This window comes from Prionailurus bengalensis, chromosome B2 (genome assembly GCF_016509475.1).
Source record: "Prionailurus bengalensis isolate Pbe53 chromosome B2, Fcat_Pben_1.1_paternal_pri, whole genome shotgun sequence".
NCBI lineage: Eukaryota > Metazoa > Chordata > Mammalia > Carnivora > Felidae > Prionailurus > Prionailurus bengalensis.
In genome coordinates, this window is record NC_057349.1 from 76621197 (window position 1) to 76647857 (window position 26661).

The window sequence follows — 26661 nt, forward strand, 5'->3', positions numbered from 1 at the left end:
ATCTCGCCCATTTTTTCTTCCTCCCTTTTCCCACTTTCGCTCTTTCAAGTGATGAGCTCGCGCAACCACAAGCCCAACACAAACCGTGCTTTCCTCTTGAGAAAAACTCGTGCCTCAAATGAGGCTGGAAACAGCGAGGACCTAGACGCGGGGTGGCCCCTCCGGTTCCTCCCTCGCACCCCGGAAAGGCAGCACACCAGCTGTGGGGCTGCGGGCACCCCGGCATCGGGGCCGGCGGCCCGCTCCCCGCCGGGAACAACCTCCCTACTGTTCCTGCCGGCAGCGGGTGCCAGCCGCCAGCCCGGGCGCGCCCGGCCTCCCCGGGTGCCAGGGTCGGATCGGGTGACCGCGCGGGCGTGCGCCCGGCGGTGGGGCCGGCCTCCGGGCCGAGGGAAGCCCGCCCCCGCCCCGCCCAGCCCCGCCGGCAAGGGCGCCCAGCTCCAGCTCCCGCCGCCACTCGCCGCCGCTCGCCCGGCCAGTCCGCACTCCCCGCTCCCCGCGCCGCAGCCATGGGCCCCGGAGCCTCACGGGCGCCGGCGCTGCGGCTCCTCGCGCTGGGCGCGCTGCTGTGGCCGGCGGCCGGCGCCTGGGAACTCACCATTCTGCACACCAACGACGTGCACAGCCGGCTGGAGCAGACGAGCGAGGACTCCAGCAAGTGCGTCAACGCCAGCCGCTGCGTGGGCGGCGTGGCGCGCCTCTTCACCAAGGTGCAGCAGATCCGGCGCGCCGAGCCGCACGTGCTGCTGCTTGACGCCGGCGACCAGTACCAGGGCACCATCTGGTTCACGGTGTACAAGGGCGCCGAGGTGGCGCACTTCATGAACGCCCTGCGCTACGACGCCATGGTAAGAGGGCGCCTTGTTAGCGGGGAGGCTGGGGAGCCCTGGGGTGGGAGTCCCGAACCGAGAGGGAACCCAGCGCGGAGGAGCAGCGGACGGCGGGGCATCGAGTGGCCGGCCCGGAACAGGACGCAGAGCGCTGTGGGGAGAAAGCGACGCTCCCGCCGGCGTGCCGGGTAGATACAGACATAAAAGTCCTTTGGATGATTTCTTTTTAAATAGATTGATGCGTTTGATTACCCCGCCCCCCCCGCTGGAGGGGGGGGGGCATCTAGAGGAGAGGGACACAGCCGTACCTCCCAGGGGAGTCAGCTGGGGTACATGGGAGCAGTGGCAGTTATCCAAAGCCAGGGTCAGGAGTAGAATGTTTTATTTCGTTTTTATTGGAAGGAAAACTCAACTCAAAGAGGTTGGGTACAGTGCCCTGGTCATGGGCTCCAAAAGGGAGACAAGATAAGAATGGATTGCAGATCCCTTTGATGTTGGAGCTTGAGCCCGATTAAGCTCACAAGCTTGGGGTAGATTCCTGGTGCAACTACCTTCTGTGTGCGAGTTATTTACTGTCTCTCTGTGCCTCAGTTCCAGCCTTTATAAAATGGGGAGAATAATTGTATCTGCCTCAGAGGGTTGACTGGCACACAGTGTGGCCTCTGTAAATGTTACTTTTATTACCAGATACTACTCTATGTTTTTTTAACAAAAGAAAGAAACTTCCAGAGAGACCCAAAATGCTGGAACACTGGGGTTTCAGAGGATTTCAATAAAATCTCTTTGGCAGCAGAGATATAGGAAGAGAATCCAACTTAAGAGATGAGGCACTCTTAAAACATGTGCAAGAGTTTTAAATCCAAGCTCCCAAATGCTCTGTTAAAGGCAATGCCTTACTTCTTGGACTCAATTCTAGAAAATGAGCAGGGAGGGGTTTCACAGTAATAAATATGCCCAAAACATATATCTGGTTTATTTTTTTAATCAAACCACCACCCAACTTTAACCCTGTGTAAAATCCTAGACTAAAGGGATTCTGTGGAGTAACCGGTGATAAGAAATCTTAAGAGCTTTATAAGAGGAAGAACAAAGCAGGGAAATCTGTGGAGCCCACGTACAGGGAAAGGAAGGAGAGGTGTGGTCCAGGCTGGGATACAGAGGGCTAACAATACACTTGGTATCAGAAGAGCACAGAAGTTATTTTTTCCCTGGAAACGTGGAGAGAGGAAGATGGGAAAAGATGATAAGGTAGAGCTGTTTGGCTTTTTTCTGCCAAAAAGAAAGCTCATTTCAGAGAGGTGAGAGATGGGCAGAGAGCTCCTCTCCATTCTGATTATTGGTCATAAGGTTATCAGGGTCACTGAAAGCACAACAATTCAAACAGATCCCTAAGCCCTGCAAGTCCACAGATGGAGTGGGGGCGGCTCACCAGCATCTGTCTGGACTCCACAGAAGAATGATGGGTCTCAAGAACCCTGTATGGTCTCTTAGCGTTGGTATTTCCACAGCCCAACCTACCTGGTGTTTTGTGTGCGATGCTGACAGAATAAATATTTATTGAATTGAATTGTTAACTAGTCTACGTCTTCATTTCCTCCCAGAAGTGAAAATAAACATTATGTGAGTTTGTTTTGATATCATGTGAACCACAACTCTCAACTTTTTTTCTTGTGGCATCCTTTTCTCCATGGCTATGTAAACTCCTTTAGGTGGAAAAAAAAATGGAGAATTCCTAGTTTTCCCTAATACTAATGTTTTCCTCTTTAAGTCAAATTGATCCCATGATATTAATCACCATATCAAGTATTTATGATAGAACTCTGGCTGAGGCTGGAACCATTTTCTGCAAGTTACAGCAGTTCCCCACTGGAAATTATTTAGAATGCTTTTTGTTGGATGCAATAATTTTAAGTTTTACTCAAAATCATTGGACTGAGGCCTGAGGAAAAATAAGCTACTATATGTTAACAGGAGATAAAATGGGGGAAGGCTGATGGCCATGTTCCTGATAGTATCTCATCAGGACTTACTCTGCAGTTGTGGGGTTTGACAAACATGATTTGACCTGCATAAAATTCTAGTCTTGTTATGCTTTAGTGTGTGATAAGGAGATTTTTCACTGTCATTTTTTGTTTATATTATTCTACTCTCAGGGAATTTATTGCTGTTCTGTTATAAATGTTCCCTCACTCCACCCACTCACCCTCCACATGTTAAATCCCAGGAAGCTGGAGATTTAGGGTAGGATGGAAAAGAGTTGTTCAGGGGCATTTCCAGTTCTCTAGAAACTGGACTTGGTTAGAGGAGCCACGTCTAAGGACTCAAGAGTATAGAGGGCAAAGAGGAAGCTACTAGAATCTAGCTCAACCCCAGGAGTTCCCTAGAGCAGGAGCCTCTGAAGAGGTGTTGACTTTCTAGACCTGTGTGTCCCAGACAGAGCTGCTGGAACAGTTTTCATACCTCTGGAGGGCCTGGGGCAAGCCTGGAAACCTCCTAAACCCAGCTGCTGGGCAGAAAGTGCTAGAGGGAGAATGTCAGAAGCCACTAGTTGGCTAGCTGTCTCCATGGAAGGATTAGTGCCCCTGAAGGCATGAGGAAGACCAAGTGGATGCAGTCACAGTGTGAGCTTGGCTGGGGTACTTTCTCTGAGCCCCCTGTTCCCTGACTGTAAAACAAGAGGGATAACTCCCACCCCCGTGTCGGATTTCTGTGAACAGTACGTAAGACAAGTGTAAAAATCCCTAGCACCCTGTTGGGTCATAGTAAGTCCTCAGTAAAGGTTACTTCTGGATGCGCTGCCAGGAAGCAAACAAAACAATGGAAGGTTTGGGTTTACAGTGTTAGTTTATCCGATTCCGACTGCCTGGCACACTCTACCATCCCTCCTCTGCCCCCTCCACTGTCTTTCCTAAGCCCCATTTTCTAAACTATTTTACTTGTCGAGTGGACTTTGAACCACCTCCCCCCAAAGCACACAATCTGAGGGGTTCATGCCCTGAGGTGGGCTTCCCGCCTTCAGAGTGGGCTGTGAGGAAATAGCTTCAGTGGAGAAGGGCAGCCTCCTTTGTAGCCGGCCTGCTTCTGAGGTGCTTGCCCCTGCCTCCAACTTTCTGTCTGAAAGACTGCAGCTGAAGCCTTAGCAAATGGCCTGTTGGTGCCTGAGCCAGCAGGCAGGGTGGGGACTGGGGCCCCTGCCTTTAACTCTCCCAGCGGACCTCTAATCAAATCGCTTCTCATCAACATTCCCCACCTCCTACATGGGCAGCCATTCCGTTTGATGTTCATGTTTTGTTCCTGTGTGTACTTCCAGAACCTTTATTACAGTTAAGGTTCTTTTCTTTTTTCAAGTATTTATTTGTTTTGGGGAGAGTACATGCGGGAGAGGGGCAGAGAGAGGGGGGACAGAGAGAGGATCTGAAGTAGGCTCTGTGCTGACAGGCTGACAGCAGAGAGGCAGATGTGGGGCTGGACCTCACCAACCAGAGATCGTGACCTGAGCCGATGTCGGATATTCAACCTACTGAGCCACCCATGTGCCCATATATATAGTTAGGGTTCTTATGTTTTAAATATATACCTATGTATTATATATATATAGTTTATATATAAATATGTAATTTATATAACTCCTCCTGTTGCTCAGCTCATTCTGTTTCTTGCTTTTGCCCTAAACTGGTTGTCTGGGTTTTTGTTTTAGTTTTATCTGAGTATCCTTGACACACAATGTTACATTCGTTTCAAGTTACAAGGTAGTGATTGGACAAGTTTATGCCATTCTGCTGTACTCACGAATGTAGCTACCATCTGTCATCATACAACCATGCAACACTGTTACAGTATCATTGACTGTAGCCCTTATGCTGTGCCTTGTATTCCTGTAACTTCATTACATAACTGGAAGCCTGTTTTCCCACTCCCCCTTGCCCATTTTGCCCAACCCCATACTCCTTTCCTCTGGCAACCAATGGTTTGTTCTCTGTACTTATAGGTCTGATTCTGCTTTTTTTTAAACTGGTTGTTTTCACTTTGTCCATGTCATCCTGTGTCTGCTGTGTACTGTGCTCCACAGAGATCTCTGTACATTTTACTATCTGCTCTTTGGTGACGGTTTTGGAGATGGCACCAGTTATGCTGCAGTTACACAAATAGGCTGCTCTGAATAGCTTCCTCCACTTCCTGCCTAGGAAGATTTCTTTGGGATCCATACCCCACGACAGAATTGCTGGTCCCAGGGATGTGTATCCTTACATCTAAAGACTGCCAGATTGCTTTCCTGTGGGACTGGCATGCTCTACTCTCCCTGACCTCTACACCCGCACAGATGTGAATCCCCAAATCCTTACTCCTATCTTGCAGCATTATCCAGCTTTCCAGTAGGTATGAAATGGCATCTCATTATTCGATCTTGTATTTTTCCAATAACTGCGGACTTTGGTATATTCACTTTTGAGGTTTTCTCCTCCCTAATTGCATGTTCACTTCATTTGCTCTTTTTTAAACATTAGGTTTACTCTATTTTTCCTGATTTTCAGGAGTTCTAGGTATTGATCTGTGACCAATTTTATCTTCTGATTATGTGTGTTAACTCAATCCTTCATTGAACAGAAATCCTTCATTTGGTATAATCAAATTAATCTCTGCCTCTCTCTCTCTCTTTTTTTTTTTTTTGCCTTGTGATTTGTGCTTTTGAAAGTTTACATAAGAGTTTATTAATTTGGTGAGGCGCTTGGGTGGGTGGCTCAGAAGGTTAAGCGTCCAACTCTTGATCTCAGCTCAGGTCATGATCTCATGGTTCATGAGTTTGAGACCTGCATGAGGCTCTGCGCTGGCAATGCAGAGCCTGCTTGGGACTCTTTCTCTCTCCCTGTCTCTTTGCCCCTCCCCTGCTCATGTACATACTCTCTCTCAAAAGAAATAAATAAACATTTTTAAAAAGAGTTTATTAATTTTATTAATTTGAAGCTTATCATCTCCAGCACTCATCACCAGAAATTCAGACATTGGTACTGTTCTCTCTACCTTTTAACCAATAATAAATTTGTGACCTGGGGCTATGCCATTCACCTGTCTGGATCACCACTTCCTCATCTATAAAATAAGAGGTTTGATCCACCTCATCTCTGAGGTTCCACACAATTCTAAACACATTGATTCAGTTTCAGTTCAGTGAAATGTTTTGATTCAACGAAGGGGCAGGCAGATGGGACAGAGGTGCAGAGGCAGGAATCGCAGGAATCTGCAAGATTCTGGACCAGAACTGAGGAGGCAGGAGTCATGGGAGATGAGCTTTTATACAGCTTAATGGCCATCTGAAAAGTTTGGGCTCTCCTCTTTTGTCACAGCAGGGTGGGGGCTGGGGGCATTGGAGGTTTCTGAGTAGAAGGCAACTGTGGTATAATAATAAAAAAAAAAACAACCAGATATTTCATCTTTATTCCAGTTCCTGGCATACGGCTCCCAAAACCTTTGGAATCCCCTGAGTGAGGAGAGCCTTTTGTATGCTAATGAGATGACTGATGGCTGGGGACTACTAGATAGCTTCAGAAAAAGGTCTGGCAGTCAGAAAATCCAAGGCATGAATAGAGAATTGGAACTTTCAGTCTCCCCTCAACCTCGTGGGAGGGGAGACGGGTGAGAGGTTGAGTTAATCAGCAATGGCCAATAATTTAATCAACCATGCCTATGTGACAAACCCCCCTAAATGCTGGGGTTCAGAGAGCTTCTAGTTTGGTGAACACACTGAGGTACTGGGAGGGAGGTGTGCCCAGAGAGGGCATGGAAGCTCTACACACCCCCTGGCCCCCTGCATGCCTTGCCCTATGCATGTTGTCTGCTTGGCTGTCCCTCAGTTGTATCCTTTATAATATACCAGTAATAGTAACTAAAGCACTTCTCTGACTTCTTTGAGTTTTATCCAACCCGTGGAGGAGGTCCGTCAACTCCCCAGTTTATAGCTGGTTGGTCAGAAGTAGAGGTGCCCAGGACTGGCAGCTGGCACCTGAAGTGAGGGCCGTCCTGTAGGCACTGAGCCCTTTTACTGGTGAGGTATGGTGCTCATTCCAGGTAGATAGTGGCAGACTTGAACCGAATTGTTGGGCACCCAGTCTGTAACCCCAGAGAACTGGAGAATTGGTTGATGTGAGGGAAAAAAACTGTCAGTGACATAGGGAAGTCACAGTTTTGGAAGATGAGCAGAAATGGATGGGAGACAGAAGACCGCCCCCCCCCCCCGGAAGAGGATGGAGAAGAGCCTGGGCAGCAGTCTAGGGTGAGGTGGTCACTGAACTGTGATGGGGGGAGAAAGGCTGAGTCCATGGGAAGGCTTCAGCGGGCAGGCAGGATGGCATGGGGCCAAGAGAGTAAACTCTGGGGTGACAGCCTGGGATCGAGTCCCCTCTCTGTGGACTGACAGCAGGTTATTTCATCTCTTGAAGCCTCCATTTCCACATGCTTAAGGTGGGTGCGATGATGGTCTTCACCACTTGGGTTGTTGTGGGGTTGAAAGGACATGGTGGCACACGGGAGGCGCTTAGCATGACGTCGGCTCTCAGTAAGGTGTTAGGAAGTGCTGGAGGTGCTCACCTTCTGTTGGCAGGGGTGACTCAGGAGAGGGTGTAATCAAAAGATGACTAAGAGGGTTCAGGCCAGGGGCACCGGGAGTCAGCAGTTTGACACTACCACACGGGAGCACGGACTCTTCTACTGAACCTTACCCCCTGACAGCTGAAGCCTGCTATTTACTGCACAGAATTGCAGTCTAAAGGCTTCTCCTGAGCTGATTGGACAGGACTGGACCCTGTGGCCTGTGGCAGACAGGGGCTGTGGAAAGAGATTTGGACGAGACATCACCACACCCAGGTTTTACTGCTTGTCTCTTCCCACTCATTAGCTATGTGAGTTTGGCCGCCGGATTCCTCATCTGTAGGATGGGGGACTGGAGGGGTAACTTGGTTTGTCCCAGAACTTAATTTTACATACAAGTCTCAGTTTGAGTGACAACTCTCTTAGGTCTCTGTCACAGTTGCTGTTACGACAGCTATTTCCTTGTGGAGAGATGGATTGGGTCTTCTCCCAGGTACCTTGAGTTGGCCACTGTTTCCAGATAGAGGTTCACAGGATTTGGATAGAGCATTACTCTATATGTAATAGAAGGTGATGGCCTAAGGAACGGTACGGTGATGAGCCCAGTTTCAAGCCTGTTGTCTTTGAGGCTCATTTATTCATTCACTCCACAAATACTCACTAAGAACTGCATGCTCCAGGCTCTCTGCTAAGTGCCAAGGACAGCGGATCAGACCTGCTAGGGAGAAACCTGCTATTCAGTGGATAGAGGGGCAGTGCCCTTTTGAGCCCTTGTTGACCACATAGGCTGAGCAAGACCTATGAAGGTGGGGCATAAGCAAAGCAAAGCAAAAATGACTGAAATTCTAACACCTGAGCATGGGAGTTCAGGAACCAAAATCTGGTCTGCAGAAGACACAACATCAAGCCTTAATTTATGTGTCACAGATGCCCAAATGGATGATTGCCATGTTTCCTCTTCTCCACAGAAAACTAATCCCTAAGCAAGGGGAAGTCACCTTATATTCAGGTGCTTACAAAGTCTCTCACATCAAAGAAACTCTCAGAATTACTTTATCTTCTATAGCAAATCCATGTCCTGGAAAGACAAATTAACAATGCTAATTTGGAAAGTTTGAAAGAGGTATACTGATGACAATGGTTTTGTTGTTGTTGTTGTTGTTGTTTTTAAGGCAAAGTAAGTTAGTAGCTATTCATAGAGCTCAGACCTCAGAAGTTTTGAGAGTCTGGGTGGTTGTTGATCCCCAAGCCTCAGTGATGTCAGTGGCCCCCACTCCATCCTGTGGCTGTGGTCATGGCCTTTCTACTTCCTCTCTTCCAGAGTGAGTTCTACACCAGAGCTGGGCGGGGTGAGACCGGCCTCAAACACAGAGGGAGGAAGCAAAGGCGGTTTCTTTGCTCATCTTGTCCTTGTTCTGGCCTCTGTGTTTACCCAACTGAAAATTGGAAAACAAACAAAAAGAAACAAATCACACAGTGAGCTGGAAGCTTTCTGCTCTTCAGTTACAGATACATCTGAATACTGTGTGAACTCCTTCAGTGTCTTTTCTTCAACCACGTAACTAGAATTTGAAAATTCTCTGACACCTCTTTTCCCTCACCTGAATAATCGATTCCATATATAATCCACACATTAGCTAGAGCCCTCTAGCCCCTCAGAGATATAGTTAAACCTGCATGGAAGTCCATCCGGCGAATAGATAATTCTAAATGTAATGCTGATATATGTATTTTGCACATAGAGAGTTTGTAAATTTTTCCATCTGATGTGGGAAATGGGAAATGCTGTCTGTTCAGTACCTGTTCATTCGGTCAACAAACATTGAAGTGCACGTGAGCTGGGCCGTGCCCCAGGATCTTTTCTGTCATTTAGTCAGAGGCCACATTCACCTGCCAGGACCACCATGACCCGGCCCATGGCTAAGGGGCCAGGGAGAGCACAACCCAACACTGGAAATGGTCCACAACTCCAGAAATGTATCAACTAAACCAAACTGAATTTGTAGTCCTCTCCTCTTAAAGTCCTTGTTGAGTTTCCCTGAGTGATCGGCAACTGAGCCCCATTGTGTAATAGGTCAGGCTCTCCCCTCAATCCTTAGATGAGAGGGTGTGCTGCTGCCTCCAGTCCTTTTTTTTTTTTTTTTTTTTTTGTTCATTCACATTTTATTATTTTGTGCTGGTAGCGACTGCCAAGAAGCAATGTTGATATCTTTTTTTTTTTTTTTATGAAATTTATTGACAAATTGGTTTCCATACAACACCCAGTGCTCATCCCAAAAGGTGCCCTCCTCAATACCCATCACCCACCCTCTCCTCCCTCCCACCCCCCATCAACCCTCAGTTTGTTCTCAGTTTTTAAGTCTCTTATGCTTTGGCTCTCTCCCATTCTAACCTCTTTTTTTTTTTTTTTCCTTCCCCTCCCCCATGGGTTCCTGTTAAGTTTCTCAGGATCCACCTAAGAGTGAAACCATATGGTATCTGTCTTTCTCTGTATGGCTTATTTCACTTAGCATCACACTCTCCAGTTCCATCCACGTTGCTACAAAAGGCCATATTTCATTTTTTCTCATTGCCACGTAATATTCCATTGTGTATATAAACCACAATTTCTTTATCCATTCATCAGTTGATGGACATTTAGGCTCTTTCCATAATTTGGCTATTGTTGAGAGTGCTGCTATGAACATTGGGGTACAAGTGGCCCTATGCATCAGTGCTCCTGTATCCCTTGGATAAATTCCTAGCAGTGCTATTGCTGGGTCATAGGGTAGGTCTATTTTTAATTTTCTGAGGAACCTCCACACTGCTTTCCAGAGCGGCTGCACCAATTTGCATTCCCACCAACAGTGCAAGAGGGTTCCCGTTTCTCCACATCCTCTCCAGCATCTATAGTCTCCTGATTTGTTCATTTTGGCCACTCTGACTGGCGTGAGGTGATACCTGAGTGTGGTTTTGATTTGTATTTCCCTGATAAGGAGTGACGCTGAACATCTTTTCATGTGCCTGTTGGCCATCCGGATGTCTTCTTTAGAGAAGTGTCTATTCATGTTTTCTGCCCATTTCTTCACTGGGTTATTTGTTTTTCGGGTGTGGAGTTTGGTGAGCTCTTTATAGATTTTGGATACTAGCCCTTTGTCCGATATGTCATTTGCGAATATCTTTTCCCATTCCGTTGGTTGCCTTTTAGTTTTGTTGGTTGTTTCCTTTGCTGTGCAGAAGCTTTTTATCTTCATAAGGTCCCAGTAATTCACTTTTGCTTTTAATTCCCTTGCCTTTGGGGATGTGTCGAGTAAGAGATTGCTACGGCTGAGGTCAGAGAGGTCTTTTCCTGCTTTCTCCTCTAAGGTTTTGATGGTTTCCTGTCTCACATTTAGGTCCTTTATCCATTTTGAGTTTATTTTTGTGAATGGTGTGAGAAAGTGGTCTAGTTTCAACCTTCTGCATGTTGCTGTCCAGTTCTCCCAGCACCATTTGTTAAAGAGGCTGTCTTTTTTCCATTGGATGTTCTTTCCTGCTTTGTCAAAGATGAGTTGGCCATACATTTGTGGGTCTAGTTCTGGGGTTTCTATTCTATTCCATTGGTCTATGTGTCTGTTTTGGTGCCAATACCATGCTGTCTTGATGATGACAGCTTTGTAGTAGAGGCTAAAGTCTGGGATTGTGATGCCTCCTGCTTTGGTCTTCTTCTTCAAAATTCCTTTGGCTATTCGGGGCCTTTTGTGGTTCCATATGAATTTTAGGATTGCTTGTTCTAGTTTCGAGAAGAATGCTGGTGCAATTTTGATTGGGATTGCATTGAATGTGTAGATAGCTTTGGGTAGTATTGACATTTTGACAATATTTATTTTTCCAATCCATGAGCAGGGAATGTCTTTCCATTTCTTTAAATCTTCTTCAATTTCCTTCATAAGCTTTCTATAATTTTCAGCATACAGATCCTTTACATCTTTGGTTAGATTTATTCCTAGGTATTTTATGCTTCTTGGTGCAATTGTGAATGGGATCAGTTTCTTTATTTGTCTTTCTGTTGCTTCATTGTTAGTGTATAAGAATGCAACTGATTTCTGTACATTGATTTTGTATCCTGCAACTTTGCTGAATTCATGTATCAGTTCTAGCAGACTTTTGCTAGAGTCTATCGGATTTTCCATGTATAATATCATGTCATCTGCAAAAAGCGAAAGCTTGACTTCATCTTTGCCAATTTGGATGCCTTTGATTTCCTTTTGTTGTCTGATTGCTGATGCTAGAACTTCCAGCACTATGTTAAACAGCAGCGGTGAGAGTGGGCATCCTTGTCGTGTTCCTGATCTCAGGGAAAAAGCTCTCAGTTTTTCCCCGTTGAGGATGATGTTAGCTGTGGGCTTTTCATAAATGGCTTTTATGATCTTTAAGTATGTTCCTTCTATCCCGACTTTCTCAAGGGTTTTTATTAAGAAAGGGTGCTGGATTTTGTCGAAGGCCTTTTCTGCATCGATTGACAGGATCATATGGTTCTTCTCTTTTTTTTTGTTAATGTGATGTATCACGTTGATTGATTTGCGAATGTTGAACCAGCCCTGCATCCCAGGAATGAATCCCACTTGATCATGGTGAATAAATTCTTTTTATATGCCGTTGAATTCGATTTGCTAGTACTTTATTGAGAATTTTTGCATCCATATTCATCAGGGATATTGGCCTGTAGTTCTCTTTTTTTACTGGGTCTCTGTCTGGTTTAGGAATCAAAGTAATACTGGCTTCATAGAATGAGTCTGGAAGTTTTCCTTCCCTTTCTATTTCTTGGAATAGCTTGAGAAGGATAGGTATTATCTCTGCTTTAAACGTCTGGTAGAACTCCCCTGGGAAGCCATCTGGTCCTGGACTCTTATTTGTTGGGAGATTTTTGATAACCGATTCAATTTCTTCACTGGTTATGGGTCTGTTCAAGCTTTCTATTTCCTCCTGATTGAGTTTTGGAAGAGTGTGGGTTGTTCAGGAATTTGTCCATTTCTTCCAGGTTGTCCAGTTTGTTGGCATATAATTTTTCATAGTATTCCCTGATAATTGTTTGTATCTCTGAGGGATTGGTTGTAATCATTCCATTTTCATTCATGATTTTATCTATTTGGGTCATCTCCCTTTTCTTTTTGAGAAGCCTGGCTAGAGGTTTGTCAATTTTGTTTATTTTTTCAAAAAACCAACTCTTGGTTTTGTTGATCTGCTCTACAGTTTTTTTAGTTTCTATATTGTTTATTTCTTGTTTATTTATTGTTTATTTCCTGATCTTTATTATTTCTCTTCTTCTGCTGGGCTTAGGCTGCCTTTGCTGTTCTGCTTCTAGTTCCTTTAGGTGTGCTGTTAGATTTTGTATTTGGGATTTTTCTTGTTTCTTGAGATAGGCCTGGATTGCAATGTATTTTCCTCTCAGGACTGCCTTTGCTGCGTCCCAAAGCGTTTGGATTGTTGTATTTTCATTTTCATTTGTTTCCATATATTTTTAAATTTCTTCTCTAATTGCCTGGTTGACCCACTCATTCGTTAGTAGGGTGTTCTTTAACCTCCATGCTTTTGGAGGTTTTCCAGACTTTTTTCTGTGGTTGATTTCAAGCTTCATAGCATTGTGGTCTGAAAGTAAGCATGGTATAATTTCAATTCTTGTAAACTTATGAAGAGCTGTTTTGTGACCCAGTATATGATCTATCTTGGAGAATGTTCCATGTGCACTCGAGAAGAAAGTATATTCTGTTGCTTTGGGATGCAGAGTTCTAAATATATCTGTCAAGTCCATCTGATCCAATGTCTCATTCAGGGCCCTTGTTTCTTTATTGACCGTGTGTCTAGATGATCTATCCATTTCTGTAAGTGGTGTATTAAAGTCCCCTGCAATTACCACATTCTTATCAATAAGGTTGCTTATGTTTATAAGTAATTGTTTTATATATTTGGGGGCTCCGGTATTCGGTGCATAGACATTTATAATTGTTAGCTCTTCCTGATGGATAGACCCTGTAACTATTATATAATGTCCTTCTTCATCTCTTGTTACAGCCTTTAATTTAAAGTCTAGTTTGTCTGATATAAGTATGGCTACTCCAGCTTTCTTTTGGCTTCCAGTCGCATGATAAATAGTTCTCCATCCCCTCACTCTCAATCTAAAGGTGTCCTCAGGTCTAAAATGAGTCTCTTGTAGACAGCAAATAGATGGGATCTTGTTTTTTTATCCATTCTGATACCCTATGTCTTTTGGTTGGCGCATTTAATCCATTTACATTCAGTGTTATTATAGAAAGATACGGGTTTAGAGTCATTGTGATGTCTGTATGTTTTATGCTTATAGTGATGTCTCTGGGACTTTGTCTCACAGGGTCCCCCTTAGGATCTCTTGTAGGGCTGGTTTAGTGGTGACAAATTCCTTCAGTTTTTGTTTGTTTGGGAAGACCTTTATCTCTCCTTCTATTCTAAATGACAGACTTGCTGGATAAAGGATTCTTGGCTGCATATTTTTTCTGTCTAGCACCCTGAAAATCTCATGCCAATTCTTTCTGGCCTGCCAAGTTTCAAAAGAGAGATCAGTCACGAGTCTTATAGGTCTCCCTTTATATGTGAGGGCACGTTTACCCCTTGCTGCTTTCAGAATTTTCTCTTTATCCTTGTATTTTGCCAGTTTCACTATGATATGTCGTGCAGAAGATCGATTCAAGTTACGTCTGAAGGGAGTTCTCTGTGCCTCTTGGATTTCAATGCCTTTTTCCTTCCCCAGTTCAGGGAAGTTCTCAGCTATTACTTCTTCAAGTACCCCTTCAGCACCTTTCCCTCTCTCTTCCTCCTCTGGGATACCAATTATGCGTATATTATTTCTTTTTAGTGTATCACTTAATTCTCTAATTTTCCCCTCATACTCCTGGATTTTTTTATCTCTCTTTTTCTCAGCTTCCTCTTTTTCCATAACTTTATCGTCTAGTTCACCTATTCTCTCCTCTGCCTCTTCAAGCCGAGCTGTGGTGGTTTCCATTTTGTTATGCATTTCGTTTAAAGCGTTTTTCAGCTCCTCGTGACTGTTCCTTAGTCCCTTGATCTCTGTAGCAAGAGATTCTCTGCTGTCCTGTATACTGTTTTCAAGCCCAGCGATTAATTTTATGACTATTATTCTAAATTCACTTTCTGTTATGTTATTTAAGTCCTTTTTGATCAGCTCATTAGCTGTTGTTATTTCCTGGAGATTCTTCTGAGGGGAATATTCCGCTTGGTCATTTTGGACAGTCCCTGGCGTGGTGAGGACCTGCAGGGCACTTCCCCTGTGCTGTGGTGTATAACTGGAGTTGGTGGGCGGGGCCACAGTCAGACCTGATGTCTGCCCCCAGCCCACCGCTGGGGCCACAGTCAGACTGGTGTGTGCCTTCTCTTCCCCTCTCCTAGGGGCGGGATTCACTGTGGGGTGGTGTGGCTCGTCTGGGCTACTTGCACCCTGCCAGGCTTGTGATGCTGGGGATCTGGCGTATTAGCTGGGGTGGGTAGGCAAGGTTCTCGGGGGCAGGAGGGGCAGGCTTAGATCGCTTCTCCTTAGGTGATCCACTTCAGGAGGGGCCCTGTGGCAGCGGGAGGGAGTCAGATCCGCTGCCGGAGGTTTGGCTCCGCAGAAGCGCAGAGTTGGGTGTTTGCGCAGAGCGAGCAAGTTCCCTGGCAGGAACCGGTTCCCTTTGGGATTTCGGCTGGGGGATGGGCGGGGGAGATGGCGCTGGCGAGCGCCTTTGTTCCCCACCAAACTGAGCTCTGTTGTCAGGGGGCTCAGCAGCTCTCCCTCCCTCTGTCCTCCAGCCTTCCTGCTTTCCGAGCAGAGCTGTTAACTTATGACCTCCCAGACGCTAAGTCGCACTTGTTGTGGGAACACAGTCCGTCAAGCCCCTCCGCTTTTGCAAGCCCGACTCGGGGGCTCTGCTTGGCCGGCGAGCCGCCCCTCCGCCCCGGCTCCCTCCCGCCAGTCCGTGGAGCGCGCACCGCCTCGCCGCCCTTCCTACCCTCTTCCGTGGGCCTCTCGTCTGCGTTTGGCTCCGGCGACTCTGTTCTGCTAATCCTCTGGCGGTTTTCTGGGTTATTTAGGCAGATGTAGATGGAATCTAAGTGATCAGCAGGACGTGCGGTGAGCCCAGCGTCCTCCTAAGCCGCCATCTTCTGCCTCCAGTCCTTAATGAGATGAGCTAGTGTGTCAATGACTAGCTGAATACAGATGTTGTGGATTTCTGACAAATGGCTTTTTGACATTATTACAATTGATTTCTGTGGATTAAAACAATTTATTTTCTTCTGTGTCATGCATACTGCGCTGCCCTTAAATCAATTATTTCCTTCCTTTTTCTTCTAACATCATGTTTAAGCCTCTTGTCTTCACTTAGAAGATTTGACTACCTCAGCCCTCATGTTTTCATTGTCTCACTTGTGTATACAGTTGCAGCCACTTGCCTGTGAGCTTCCCCTAACTGGTGCCAGAGAGGTAAAGCTCCCACTCTGAGCGCCTTTGGTCCTGAGCAGGCAGCCTGTGCCCATGTCTTTGCTGGGCTGTTTCACAAACACCCCTGTCTGTGGTTCCCACATGTCTTATGTATGCACGGATGGATGCGTGGATGCATGCGCTCATGTCTTGCCCTCTCCCTGTCTGTCTCTCAGCTTCCTGAGGACAAGGACTTCCTGGGGCCTTGTTACTTGACACTCTAGAACCCTGTAAGAAACCAGTTGAATGATACCCATCCCTTCCAGGTATTTACATTAGTGGCAATTTGACAGAATGGTTAAGGCCCTGGATGCTTAAGCCTCGCTACCTTTGTTCAGACCTCAGCTCTGTCACTTGCTAGTTGTGAGAGCCCTGTGCCTCCATTTCCCCATCTAGGAAAAGGTCAAATAATAGCACCTACCTAATAACATTATAAGAATTAAATAAGTTAATATGTGAATAGGGCTGGGCTACGTAACATGAAGATCTTAACTATTAACATTTCTTTTTGTCATATTTTTTGTGTTTAAAAAAAAACTTTCTTGAAATTTGCCTTATGTCAAATCATTAGTAATTTTTACAGTCCTCTGTGAACAAAGCTGAGGCTCTGAAATGTCCCCTTACTAATTCAGACATAGGCATCCTTTGCTAGTTGGGTATCTTCAGCAGATTTCCAATAGAAAGAGACTCTAAAAAGTTCCATTTTCTCCCTAACTGCCATCATGAAATCTAAATAATGTTCTCATGTACATACATAAGACACAGAACAGTTCAACCAACTTAAAAAAAAAAAATCTTCATTCACAAAGGCCAGTAAGATATTAGTGGAAATCTAAATTTAAAATAGAAAATGAGGGGCGCTTGGGTGGCTCAGTTGGATGAGTGACCAGCTCAGGTCATGATCTTACGGTTTGTGAGTTAGAGCCCCATATTGGGCTCTGCGCTGACAGTGCGCAGAGATTCTACCCTCTCTCTCTACCCCTCACCTGCTCGCTCTCTATCTCTCTCCCAAAAATAAGTAAAAACAAACTAAAACACACACACACACACACACACACACACACACACACACACACAGAATGAAAACAAGGGAACCAGGCCAATTGCCCTGAGAGGGTCAGCCAGGAATGGTAATGCAGTTGGCTAAGCTTCCAAGCAACTTGATTTCTCTCATTTCACAAAATATTGTGTAATAACTATTAACCAAGTTTTTTTTTTTTAATTTTTTTTTTTAACGTTTATTTATTTTTGAGACAGAGAGAGACAGAACATGAATAGGGGAGGGGCAGAGGGAGAGGGAGACACAGAATCAGAAGCAGACTCCAGGCTCTGAGCCATCAGCCCAGAGCCCGACGCGGGGCTCGAACTCACGGACCCTGAGATCGTGACCTGAGCCGAAGTCGGACGCTTAACCGACTGAGCCACCCAGGCGCCCCTAAGTTTTAAAAAATAAAATCCTGCCTTGCTCTGAAAAGTTTTAATGGCTCACATACCAAATCAGAGAGTAAGGTGGAGCCCATTTATTTTTAAAAAAAATTTTTTTTCAACGTTTTTATTTATTTTTGGGACAGAGAGAGACAGAGCATGAACGGGGGAGGGGCAGAGAGAGAGGGAGACACAGAATCGGAAACAGGCTCCAGGCTCTGAGCCATCAGCCCAGAGCCCGACGCGGGGCTCGAACTCACAGACGGCGAGATGGGGACCTGGCTGAAGTCGGACGCTTCAACCGACTGCGCCACCCAGGCGCCCCAGGTGGAGCCCATTTAAATGGACAGGTGGAGTGGGTGGTTTTATCATTCATTCAGTAAACATCTGCTGGGCACTGGTGCCAGGCATTCATCCGGTGTCACCAAGGATGCAGGGATAGTCGATGCCACTCTTGTCTGTGGGAGAAAGATGTGTGAGCAGACAGCCACAGCAAGGTCATGTATTGTCAGAGCTGTGCATGCAAGGTATGTCAGAGTGTGGTATCTACAGTGGAGGTGCCACGGAAGTCTTCACAGGGAGATCACACTTGAGCAGCATCTAAGGCATCTCATTGAGTGTGGGTGGTTTAGTGTTCCTGGAACTGAGCGCATCTGAAGTTTGGCGGAAGGAATGAACCAGCTCAGGGAGATCAGGATTTCAGTGGGAGGTAGGAGGCCTTGGAGGGACCTTGGAGGGACTCAAAGCAGGGGCTAGAAGCAGTTGCACACGCATTTTCAGAAATGCATTCTGATGGCCTGTGGTGGCAGGAGGTTTGTGAGCCTGGTGGCCAGGAGGCTGACTTGAAGACTCCAGAAAGGTGTGGGTGAGAAGTGAGGAGGCAGAGGGGGCAGTGGGAATGTGGTAGAGAAGACCACCTGAGAGAGGATGGTGTAGGAGCAGAAGCAACAGTCCTTCCTGGCTGGTTGGCCGTGAGTGGGAAGCCAGGGGGACAAGGGGAGGGCTGCTCAGGCATCTCCCTGCTTCTCCGGGTGTTCTTAGGAGTTGTAAAGGCTCTCTCCTAACCCTGGGACCATGTGCATCCTCACAGGTGTCGTACAGCCTTAATGGCAAGAAGTGTCCTTCTCTGCTGGCCGTCCACCTGGAGGGGACTCCTCAATGGCCAGCAGACAGGCAGGAGTGGGGAAGCATGGGGAGGGTGAAAGAGAAAGGACAGTGACCACCAGACCACTGCCAGACAGTTCCATACAATGTCCCCTGAAATAAGAAACAGGAAAGGGGAACAGGCCTCTGGGCCACTGGCCCTGTCCCAGTGGGCACGTTTTCAGTGTCTGTTGCCCACCTTGCCTTGCTTCAAGCCAGGCAAGCCTGAAATGGAGAGGGGGAGGGGTCATTTCAAATCTTGGAAAAAATCTATATTTTCTTGTAGCGCTTGGAATAAAAACTCTGCTTCAGGTAGAGTCTGACCAAGGATGCTACACCAGGAGCTTGTCAGAACTGGGCCGCTGTGGCCTCTTCACAGCTTGATTTTGGGACATGCTGCCCAGTTGAGAATGCAGGCTTTGTGTGAGGTGACGCCTAACAGGTTCCTGGCCTGTGAGGCTTTCTCAACAACCAGGCATTTGCACCTTCCTTGCCTTCCATGGCCAAGTTTCCTGCTAAAATTACCACTCCGTGCCTGCTGTGACCATTCATCAGAGGCTTTCAAAACAGAACTCTTTGCCAGTTTGGTACTAGAGGTCAGAGAGACTGCAGTTTCTCATTGCAGCACACACAAGACATGATGATGCTAGTACAGAATTCTAGGTTACGTGGAGGAGGCTGCTGGTGGCAACAGCAACAAGTCCAGCCTTGGAAATTACTTCTCTGTCACTTTCCTCCTCTCCTACCCGTTATTTATTTACTTGTTCATTTATTCAGTAAATATTTACCAAATATTACCCCTGTGTTAGGGACATTAAAAAAAAATTTTTTAACGTTTATTTTTGAGACAGAGAGAGACAGAGCATGAACGGGGGAGGGTCAGAGAGGGGGAGACACACAATCTGAAACAGGCTCCAGGCTCCAAGCTGTCAGCACAGAGCCTGACGTGGGGCTTGAACTCACGGACCGTGAGATCATGACCTGAGCCGAAGGCGGCCGCTTAACTGACTGAGCCACCCAGGCGCCCCTGGGGACATTTTAAATAAATTATGGGAGTCAATGCATATTGTTTAATAATGCATATTGTTTATCGCTTTGATCAATCAACTGTAAATGGACAGATCAGAAAGGGAAAATTTCTATCAAGACAGTATGGTACATAGACAAATGTAATAGAATAGAGAACCCAGAATTGGACCCACAAATATATAGCCAACTAATCTTTGATGAAGCAGGAAAGAGTATCCAATGGAAAAAAGTCTCTTTACCAAATGGTGCTGGGAGACTGGACAGCAACATGCAGAAGAATGAAACTAGACCACTCTCTTACACCACACACAAAAGTAAACTCAAAATGGATGAAAGACCTGAATGTGAGACAGGAAACCATCAAAATCCTAGAGGAGAAAACAGGCAACAACCTCTCTGACCTCAGCCGCAGCAACTTCTTACCCAACACGTCTCCAAAAGCAAGGGAAACGAAAGCAAAAATGAACCATTGGGACCTCATCAAGATAAAAATCTTCTGCACTGCAAAGGAAACAATCAAAACTAAAAGGCAACCGACAGAATAGGAAAGGATATTTGCAAGTGATATATCAGACAAAGGGTTAGTATCCAAAATCTGTAAAGAACTTACCAAACTCTACACCTGAAAAACAAATAATCCAGTGAAGAAAAGGGCAGAAGACATGAATAGACACTTTTCCAGAGAAGATGTCCAGATGGCCCACAGTCACATGAAAAGATGCTCAATATCACTCATCATCAGGGAAATACAAATCAAAACCACATTAAGATACCACCTCACACTGGTCAGAGTGGCTAAAATGAACAACTCAGGAAACAACAGATGTTGGCAAGCATGTGGAGAAATGGAAACCCTCTTGCACTGTTGGTGGGAATGCAAACTGGTGCAGCCACTCTGGAAAACAGAATGGAGGTTCCTCAAAAAATTAAAAATAGATCTACCCTATGACCCAGCAATAGCACTACTAGGAATTTACCCAAGGGGTACAGGAGTGCTGATGCATAGGGGCACTTGTACCCCAAAGTTTATAGCAGTGTATCAACAATAGCCAAATTATGGAAAGAGTCTAAATGTCCATCAACTGATGAACGGATAAAGAAGATGTGGTTTATATATATTGTGGAATACTGCTTGGCAATGAGAAAGAATGAAATCTTGCCATTTGCAACAATGCGGATGGAACTAGAGGGTATTATGCTAGGTGAAATAAGTCAGAGAAAGATATATGTTTTCGCTCATAAGTGGATCTTGAGAAACTTAACAGAAGACCATGGGGGAAGCGGAGGGAAGGGGGAAAAAGTTTCAAACAGAGAGGGAGGGAGGGAAACTACAAGAGACTCTTAAATACAGAGAGCAAACTAAGGGTTGATGGGGGAGGGTGGGGAAGAGGGGAAACTGGGTGATGGGCATTGAGGAGAGCACTTGTTGGGATGAGCACTGGGTGTTGTATGTAAGCGATGAATCATGGGAATCTACTCCCAAAGCCAAGAACACACTAGCCAACTTGACAATAAATTATATTTTTTTAAAAAAGGGAAGATTCTCCATAAAAGTAAAATATTCCAGAATAATGAAAGACCTTCATAGAAATCTGTCGGATGGCCACTGACTTCTGTGTCTCCTGCAGACGCTGAAGAAATCCTGGCATCAAGGCTCAGGCTGACACACTCCTACACCAAGGGCTTTCTTTCTCTGACTTTCACCCTGAGGAGTGTCCTCATTATTTCTTCTGTTCATCCACTTACTCATACCAGTGCCTCAGTACCAATGGGCACATTTGTTTATGGGTGAAAGGAGGCAATGAATAAATAGCAGCACCTCCTAAGAAGAGCCTTAGGAAAGAAAAAACATGAAAGTTGGCACAGAGGACAGTGTGGTCAGGCAGCAGAGCATCAACGCTGAATTCAGTAGCAGATTCCAGCCACAATATACATGGAAAAAACATGGGAAATAAAAGTCAGAAAGGATTCTTCCTTCTTTCTTTGAAAGCATTGCCTCTAACGTTTGTTACTCACTGAGGATATATTTTATTGTTGTTAGAAGTCAATAAATCAATTCTGCACATAATCATTAGGGCGAGCATGAAAAACAATTTCATCTCCAGTGCCAGCTGTAGTTGATTGACAGTAACTCCCTGTAGGGCTAAGGTAAGAAGGATTCTGAGGCTCAGTCCAAACCGAGTGGGAAAGATCAATTAAGTTAATTAGCTGGCATCTTTCATGGACAGAGGAAGAGGTAGGGAAGAAGGGGAGAATGATATTATGATAGCATGCATTTGTTTGCAGTGTATCCAAGAGACAGTGATTGAATGTTAGCTTAAATTCTGTTTAGCACACAGTGCATTTGGAAATAATATGATAAGAGATGTAGTCACCTCATAATCACCTGAAAATAAGGAAATTGTTTACCCACAAAGGGAAGGTAGATTTTGGCCTGTATTCAGAATTCATGAGAATGATAACCGAAGTGTAGACACAAGCTTTCCCTCGGTCCTCACTGCAGGGTATTTTTAATAATCCAGGGAGAAACTTGGAGTCAGAAGTCTTAGAATATCTTCATTCTTCCATTACTGCTTCATATTACCTGAAAATCTCTCTGGGCTTTATCTTTAGTCAACAGAGTTTCTCCAAAGCCACTAGACTTTGACAAACTATCCACATCAAATGTAAATATTAACATACCCCTAAAGAAGATGTTAAACAAATCATCTCTGTTCCTCAGAGTTAATTTAATAAGAGGATTTTGAATCAGATCTCTTCCTGTCCTTACATTTTCATTTGTTTTTAGCTTTAAATGGCAGCAGCATTTCAGGTGTTCAGGTGGTTGAACATGCTGGGCTGGCTAGATGGAAAGTGAGGAAAGTTTTTTTCATAGAAGAGTAACAGTTTTTTTTTTCTTTTTTGTCTTTTTAAATAGTGTTTTAGGCTTCTTCTGCATGAAGAAAGCAGTGAGGGTGGGGAGCCAGGGCTAAACCAGGTGCACGCATTAAATTTCTCTGATTTCAATGGTGGAGGTCATTTTGTTTGGTTCAGCTCTCTTAAGTTACAGAAAAGTGCATTTGGTGAAATTTAGTGTTTATGGTAAAAATATACAAGATTGTCAGATCTAGAATCAGTGAATGAATAGGGCTTGTAGACAAAGGAACCCAATATTAGAAATGCAATGTTTGGAAAGCAAAAATAGAAGAGAGAAGGAGAAAGCATAAGAATATGATTTAGGTCAGGGGCACCTGGGTGGCTTAGTCGGTTGAGCATCCGACTTTGCCTTAGGTCACGATCTCATGGTTCATGAGTTTGAGCCCCACATCAGGCTCTCTGCTGTCATTGCAGAGCCCACTTCAGATCCTCTGTACCACCCCCCACCCCCACTCCTGCTGTCTGTCTCTGTCCCTCTCAAAAATAAACAAACATTAAAACACTTAAAAAAATATGATTTGGATCAGAAAAAACACTTGCCTGATGTGAGGATTATAGCAATAATAGCCGGTAACAGTTTAGCTCAGATCAGGATCTGTTGTTAAAGTCATGGGGGAGGCTGTGGGCAGAACAGCAAAAAAAAAAAAATGACAAGTGCACTTAAGGAGAGGGGTGGGAATATTTAGATAGGACCCAGAAAAGTGGAACAATACTGCAGTATGAATTTGCATAAATTCTCTTATGTGTGTGTTACAAATGCTCTGTAAGATGTAAAGGGACATGGATGTCTTTCATTGCTCTGAGTGCTCTTGGGCAGACTCTTCCTAAGGTATTTTCATGTTAATAAAAATTATAGAAATGAATAAGAATTTTTTTCTGTACGGTACATCTGTATTGTACTATAACATTGTGTGTTAGCTAACTGGAGTTAAAATTAAAACTTTAAAAAATCAATTTATTTAACACATTTCTTGAGCACCTGCTGTTTGCCTGCAGGGAGTGTGGTGTTCTCAAGCAAGTGGTATGATATTCCTTCTGAAGAGCTTATGAATGATGAACTTGTAGTGAATGCAATGGAGGAGAAATGGGTCGGAGAAAGTCATGGTGGGGAAATGAAAATATGAGTTTATAGGAAAGTAAGTATTTACAAAGGCAGTTTTCTGCAAAGGAACACATTTTTGTAGGAAACGTTAGCTGTGTATAGAAGAAAGAAATTTGTTAGAGATTCTTCTGCTCATTCATGTATTCATTCAGCAGTGCCTCCCTGCTCTTCTCCACAGTCTGTGCTAGGCGCTATAGGGGTTCAGAAGGCAGGTGCAGGCACTGCACAGAGGTGAGCAGTAGAGCAGAGAATGTGCATCTAACTCAGAGAGGGAGCTCAATGAAGGGTCCACGGGAAGTATCACTTCTAGAAGGATCATCACACTTCAGGAGCTAAAGCCATTGATTGAATAAAGTAGTAAAGCCATGGTGTAAAAAAGAAATTTCTATTCTATTCTATCCTATTCTATTCTATCATTTCTATTCATCTACCTATCTATATTTAGATCTACCAATCATCATTTATCTGGTATATACAAAGGGACAAAGATAAGTCCAAGCATGGAAAACTGCAGGTACTTAGGATTTTATTTTGAGTAATCCCTATATATACCAGGCCTTATGCAGAGCTCTTTATATATAAGCATAGTGGTTAAGAAGGTTGCAGTCAAACATAAGTGGTTCTGATCCCAGCTCTACCACTCACTAATTGCATGACCTTGAACAATTCATTATGTCTCTAGATCTCAGTTTTCCTCATCTGTAAAATGATAATAGTAATATTATTTGTGCCCACAGCACAAAATCAGTCTTTCTTAACAAAATCACTTTGCACGATGCTGGCGTGTGGCAAGTGCTTGGTAAATGCTGACTCATTTTCATTACAACCTTTGCTTTGTTCATTCGCTGCCCTTCCAGAGGAAGCTGTGATTTAGAAGTGTGCTCAGGTCAAGCTCATGATTGGTAGTGCTAACCTCGCGTGGTAGTGCTAACCTCTATGTCCAACTGCCACATGGCCACTTCCCTCCAAGGACTCACAAGAACCGACATTTACTGTGTTCAAAACCCCTTCCCCCAGAAATCCTCATGTTGGCCCAAGCTGCCATCACCATCCTGTCAATAAAGCCAGAAATCCCTGGGCAGCTGAATGCCCCCCACTCGCTCTTCCTCACCAACCACTGCCCCCCCACCCCACCACAACCAGTATCCCACCTTTGCCTCAATGTTTTGGTTCCATCCATTCCCCTGCATGCAGTCCTCACTGTTCCCTCTTGGATCACTGCATCAGCTCCCACACTGGCTTTCTGCTGGTGCCATTCCCTTCTCTAAACCATTCAACATAGTGCTGCCAGAATAATCTTTCTAAAATGCAAAGCTTATCTTGTCAATCTCGACTTTAAGGTCCTACAGGGACTCTTCGCTGCTCTTGTGATAAAAGTCAACATTCCTGAGCTCTTTGAGCCATAAGGTTCTCTGAGACCTGGTCTTGTCTTCAAGACTTTATTTCTGACACCCACCACCCGTTAAAGTGGGAGACAACCACGCAAGGTTGACAACCATGCAAGGAGACAACCACAAATCCAACCATTGCCAAATGGTACCAATATATTGCTGTTGGTAAACTGCAAGGTGACTGACACATTGGATAATCCTCCATGAAGAATGATAGAAACATTCACTTTTTAAGACTTTACAATTAAGCAAGATAGTTAATTGTAATCTCATAAGAGAGACTGATTTCACCACAGGAAGAAATCATGGTGTTCTAAAGAGAAGATAAAAAGGGGGCACCTGGGTGGCTCGGTTGGTTAAGCATCTGACTTCGGCTCAGGTCATGATCTCATGGTGGTTCGTGGGTTTGGGCCCCACATCGACTCTGTGCTGACAGCTGAGAGTCTGGAGCCTACTTCAGATTCTGTGTGTCCCTCTCTCTGCCCCTCCCCTGCTCGCACTCTGTCTCTCTCTCAAAAATAAACAAACACTAAAAATAATAATCAGTAACAAAGAGATGATAAAAAGATGATTACCCAAGGCTGGGAGGTCCTTTAAGACTTAGGTCAGCCTTTAAGAGAGAAATCATTAGTTAAGAGGAAGAAGTAAAGATGGATACTCTGAGGTGGGGGAGGAGGTGGGGGAGGAGGCAAATTCAGAAATTCTGACTTTCATTAGGGAGACAGGTGTGTGGGAATGTGAAGACATTGTATTGCTCTGTATAAACATATGCGTGAGGACATAAGCACACAATTCTTTGAGCCACAGATGTTCAGAGGGGCACCTGTGTGGGTGGAGAAGGGCTGCAGCGCCGAGCAGGGTGAAGACAGCAGGACGTGGTGGCTCAGGGAGCACACAGTCTGGCGAGGACTCCACGGACATGCTGAACGTGCCATTGGAGTATGCAATGTGCTAGGAAGGAAGGGAGTGGGGCCTGTAAGAGAATGCAGGAGGGCCCTAATCTGGGTTGAGAGGTCACCAGTCAGCACTTTTCAGGTCTATTCCCAGATGAACGGCAAAGTGAAGCAAAATCAGGCGTGCCGTGGGAGAGTTTGAGATTCACTAGTTTAAGTACTAAGTTAGCAAAACAGCCTTGCAGCCAGCACAGGAAGGTAGGTGCCTGGGGGACATGGGCTTATGCTAGGGCCAAGAGAGAAAGGGGCGGAGGGTTTTTCAGAGGAGGTGGCTGGAATGCGTGTTTTGTCAGTATTACTCTGGGGGAAGCTGCCAGATGTCAAAGAGGTTGTTTTGCACCCAGTAGCCACTCCCAGAGCAGTGAGGAGGAATGGGAGAGAGCAAAGAAGGTGGGAGGTGAGGCTGCCTGTAAACCATGCCAGCTCCCCACCAAGTCCTGCGTTCTGAGTGGGTTAACAATGCCTTGAAGGTCGGTGAACATTTCACCATCTTGATCTTCCTGGGACGCGAAGCTGCCGGGAATGAAACCCACAACGGCCCAGAGCTGCCCGAAGGAGGAAACCCGTGCCCCCCTGCAAAATGCAGAGAATGCCATCTCCTGTTACCTTGGGGGATCTTCATTTTCCCCAAAGAATTAGAGGACCACACAGCCCTTGGGAAGACATAGTTGTGGGAACATAAAGGAGAAATGACCGAGACGATGTGGACACCAGAGGAGGAGAGGTCACTGGCATCTCTACCAACAATACATTTCCAGTCGCCTTTTGCTAAAATCCTGTTGACTTTAATGGTTCTCCCAGCAGATGGGATGTTGAAACAATT

The 26661-nt window shown here is 45.2% G+C and overlaps 1 protein-coding gene across 2 annotated transcripts in view; it reads left to right on the forward strand.

Moving 5' to 3' along the window:
* Positions 1 to 448: 448 nt before the first annotated feature.
* Positions 449 to 26661, forward strand: part of NT5E (5'-nucleotidase ecto) — a 53445-nt gene continuing 27232 nt past the window's right edge. For both annotated transcript variants that reach the window (XM_043593047.1, XM_043593048.1), the window contains exon 1: positions 449 to 848. In XM_043593047.1, coding sequence (XP_043448982.1) covers positions 510 to 848 — 339 coding nt within the window. In that variant the 5' untranslated portion in view covers positions 449 to 509. The remainder of the gene's footprint in view (positions 849 to 26661) is intronic.